General features: G+C 46.8%; 1 protein-coding gene across 1 annotated transcript; it reads left to right on the forward strand.

Annotated features, from left to right (window-relative positions):
* MED18 (mediator complex subunit 18) lies at positions 1–1,273 on the forward strand. Its single transcript, XM_075079015.1, has 2 exons — positions 1–161; positions 488–1,273. Exons 1-2 carry the CDS (start codon positions 89–91, stop codon positions 1,039–1,041), a joined length of 627 nt encoding a protein of 208 aa, XP_074935116.1. The 5' UTR covers positions 1–88; the 3' UTR covers positions 1,042–1,273.
* Positions 1,274–4,463: the final 3,190 nt, after the last annotated feature.

Raw genomic sequence — 4,463 nt, forward strand, 5'->3', positions numbered from 1 at the left:
GCCCCGCCGCCCGCGCGCCGCTCCCTCCGCCCCCCGCCCTCAGCCCCGGGCCCGGCGCGGCGCGGCGCGGCCCGGCCCGGCCCGTAATATGGAGGCCCCCCCCGTGACCATGATGCCTGTCACGGGCGGCACCATCAACGTGATGGAGTACCTGCTCCAAGGTAAGCGGCCAGCGGGCCCCTCCCGCCGGCGTGGAGAGCGCCCGGCAGGCCGCGGGCCTGCCGCGCCGCCGCGGCCGCCCAGAGGCGGCCCTCGGGGCTGAGGCGGGGGGCTCCGGGCGGGCTGAGCGGGGCGGCTGCGGCGGCCGCCGGGGCTGAGGCGGGGGGCTCCGGGCGGGCTGAGCGGGGCGGCTGCGGCGGCCGCCGGGGCTGAGGCGGGGGGCTCCGGGCGGGCTGAGCGGGGCGGCTGCGGCGGCCCAGAGCCCCGCTCGGCCGGGGGCGGAGGGGAGAGAGGGGGGTAACGGATGGGCCGTCTCCGCCCGCCGCAGGAAGCGTACTGGACCAGAGCCTGGAGAGCCTGTTGCACCGCCTGCGCGGCCTCTGCGACAACATAGAGCCGGAGACCTTTCTGGACCACGAGATGGTGTTCCTGCTGAAGGGGCAGCAGGCCAGCCCCTTCGTGCTGCGTGCGCGGCGGTCCATGGACAAGAGTGGGATGCCCTGGCATTTGCGCTACTTGGGGCAGCCAGAGATAGGCGACAAGAACCGCTATGCGCTGGTGCGCAACTGCGTGGACATTGCTACATCAGACAACCTGACCGACTTCCTGGTAGAGATGGGCTTCCGCTTGGACCATGAGTTTGTGGCCAAAGGGCACGTGTTCCGCAAGGGCATCATGAAGATTGTGGTCTACAAGATCTTCCGCATCCTCATGCCGGGAAACACGGAGAGCATTGAGCCACTCTCCCTCTCCTACCTGGTGGAGCTCAACGTGGTGGCACCAGCAGGGCAGGACATAGTTTCTGATGACATGAAGAACTTTGCTGAGCAGCTGAAGCCTCTAGTGCACCTGGAAAAAATTGACCCCAAAAGGCTCATGTGATTGAAAAGCTGGGCAGTTAAGTCATTGGTTTTCTAAGTGATCCTGAGAAGGGTGTTTTTGTAAAATGCCTTTTGAGGGCAAATCAAAAGAGGGAGAGGGGAATAAAAGACTAGGTATCAGTGTTTTGTTGACTGCAGTTACTAAGTGTTTTTTCCTTTGCTTGTAGATGTGAACAAAAGGGGATAATTCTTTAATTCCATTCAAAATATTAATAAAAATGCTAATATCGGTAGTTCTGTTGGGGAGGTACATGTTAGAAAGCATATTGCCTAGCAATCCAAAAATATTGGACTTAGGGGAATTCATCCTTCTGTGTACCAACATCCCAGTGCTGCTTGCTTGCCTTTTTTTTTTTTTTTTTTTTTTTAAAGCACCATTCAGGTATCCAGGTATCCTACCCAGTCATCCTTTTTTCTAAGTAATACATGAAGTTAATATCCTGTAATGCAGGAGAAGATGTTTAACACACTCATAAACCCAGGAACTACACAGTATAAAAAAAGCAAGTGTACATTTGTGTGGGACAGAATAGTAAAGTAATAGCATATGTAAAAGTAACGGCTAGGGCACAAAATACTTTAGTGAAACTGTTTCTGGTATAATCAAAGTCAGAGTTGGAGAACAATTGAGCAGTAATATGATTGCCAGGAGTTTTACAAATCTTTTAACACTGTTCCATCTTTTTCACTGAAGTTGGGCACAGCAGCCTTAGTTCATAAGAAAGCAGTAAGTTATATGGTCTTTATTTATTATTAGACTTCTCACACCTGACAGCATTATTGAAAATTGACACATTAAACAATTAAGAGCATTGTATAGCTGCTAATTGAAAAAGTGATGTTTAGCACCCCTCTTGACAGCAGGATGGTTAGTTACCCTCCCTGTATTTCAATGATACTTGAGTTAGGTTTGAGAGTTTTCAAATACAGCTCAAACAAAAGAAGACTGGTAGAACTAGCAAAGATAAAGAAGCTTATTTAAATTTCTCAAGTCCTTTACAGAAGGCAACCATTTTACCCGTTACTAAAACGCACCAACCTCTGTCAGAGACATTGCCACCCACCAGCACCACACAACTCTATGAAACAACTAAAGATAAAGACCAGCCCCACAAAAAGCCTCATAAATAGCCTTTTAAGTTAACAGCTACATGTTCAACACTGGAGTTTGGACAAGATAAGCCACAATAACTAGATTAGCACTCACCTGATGCAGTGTCTTAAGTGTTCTACTGATGTGGGCTCTGCATAAGGAGTGTGGGACACAACTGACTACTTGAATGCCGGCTGGAGAATGCCATTGCATTGAACACAGCCATGATTTTCCAACAGGGTACAAGCAAGGAGGTGGCCTTTGGGACTGCTCGTTACCTAGGCTTGAAGCATTTTCTGGAGGACACACCTATAATTCTTTTGTTCATACTCAGGCATGACTCACCCTCATCAGACAGCATGCTATCCTGGGCCTCCGAGTCTGGAATTCTTTAGGATACTGTTACAGGACATCACTTCCCAGGGGGTGAGGCGTAGGCCCAGAGCTCGAATGTGCTGGGTTGCTCTGCAATTCAGCTGCAGTCCCACCCTGGCAGGTGGGGATCCCCAGGGCTGTTGTCATATCCTGCCACTGCAACACTGGTTGGGAGTTGCTTGCCACAGACTTCCACCATCTGTATCTTTCTCTTGTGACATGAAATTTTACAAAGAATTCCAATGGGCCAGAAAAGTTGAACATTCTGTGACAGATTTTTTGAAGTTTTAAGTACAAAGACACACAGAAAACAGTAAGTACACAGGTCTTCCCCATTGCTTTGGAAAGGAACTCGCTTGGTAAATTACCTTCCAAGCCTCTTTCTAAGTGGAGGGGCAAACAAATCATAGAAGGTTGATGTTAATGTAATGATGACAGAGAGGTAAATCCCACATGAAATTTCAGGCAGACCAGGTCAAGCAAAAGGAGGCTTAATGGAGAGTTCATAATCGAAGCTTTTACATTTTAGATGACAATAGGTCTGACTATTGCTTGATCTAAATTATCACAAATCATCATTTAAAATAGTTCTTTTTAAGGATAATTAGTTTAAACCTTAAAAATTGCAGCAATCCCCATTACCAGCCTTCCTTATTCTAGCTGCAGAGGAGGCAGGTGTAGAGGAAAAAAAGCTTACTGCATCAGTGGTTATAGCTGAAGAGAAATGGATGCTTGCAGGCATCTAATGCTCAAAAAGTGTATCCCTTTCTTTTATCTAATGAAATACACTTTTCTCCTATTGATATCCTGAAGAAAATTGATTCTTCCACTAAGCCATAATAATGAACTGTATGAGCTTGGCAAAACAGAATTTGGTGGCCAGAGAACGGAACTGAGATAGGGAAGCACTTGTTTTATGACTCTATCCTTGAGGAGAGCTGAGAGACTGATCAAAGGAAACATCCTGCCTCAGGAGATGCTGAGAGCTGAGAAAGGGGGTGATAAAGTGTATAGTGAAGGAGAACAACTAATCGGGATGTTGATAAGAATGAAACCAAAGCGTCCTTTAGGTGAACTGTCATTATAACACTAAAAATCAGGCCCACAGGCCAGGAATCTCCTCCCTCTAATAAGCCCCTTACTCTCTGAGCATACCTGGTAAATTAAAAGTGAGCTGTATCTTCAAGTTGAAGCGAGAAAGTAATTAATCAATTACTAGCTGAGGCATGTGAATATTAGCTGTGACTGACACGTTTAACTCTATAAATGCCTTGTAGTCTCTCGGTGCGGGGTGCTAGCTTTGTGGGCTACCACCGAGCATCCATCTTCGTTTAATTAACAAAAGTTAATTTAAATAAAATACCTTTGCTCTGTATGTAGTTTGGAGTTTTGCACACTGGCTAAATGAACTAGCTTTTTTTGGATTTTTGGATAACACTATGACACTTAGCTTTTATAGCTTTTATAGCATAACCCCAGTGAATTATCATTCATTACCTACAGTCAAATTATATTGTAGTTACACAGACGGCTACAGAAACACTCAACCTCTCCTTACTGGAAAGTATGTATTTTTTTAATTACACACATATCCTTTGGGACCAACAATGTGACTATTCTTTTTATTTTATTTTGGGGAATTTCTTTCTGCCAGCTAAAATAGGTGTATTTTTCAAGGGCAGGGATTACCTCAGGACTCTGTATTTGTTGCAATGTATTACCCAAGGCCTGATGCAGCTGAGCTTAAGGTAAGTTTTCTTATTGTGAAAGTAGGCTGGAGGAGTGGGCCAGCAAGAACCTGATGAATTTCAACAAGGAAAAGTGTAAGATCTTGCACCTGAGAAAACACAACCTGGGAGTGCAGCACAGACTGGGATCCACCTGGCTGGAGAGCAGCTCTGTGGAAAGGGACCTGGGGGTCCTGGTGGACAGAAAGCTCAACATGAACGAACAGT

Source organism: Phalacrocorax aristotelis, chromosome Z (genome assembly GCF_949628215.1).
Source record: "Phalacrocorax aristotelis chromosome Z, bGulAri2.1, whole genome shotgun sequence".
NCBI classification, from domain to species: domain Eukaryota; kingdom Metazoa; phylum Chordata; class Aves; order Suliformes; family Phalacrocoracidae; genus Phalacrocorax; species Phalacrocorax aristotelis.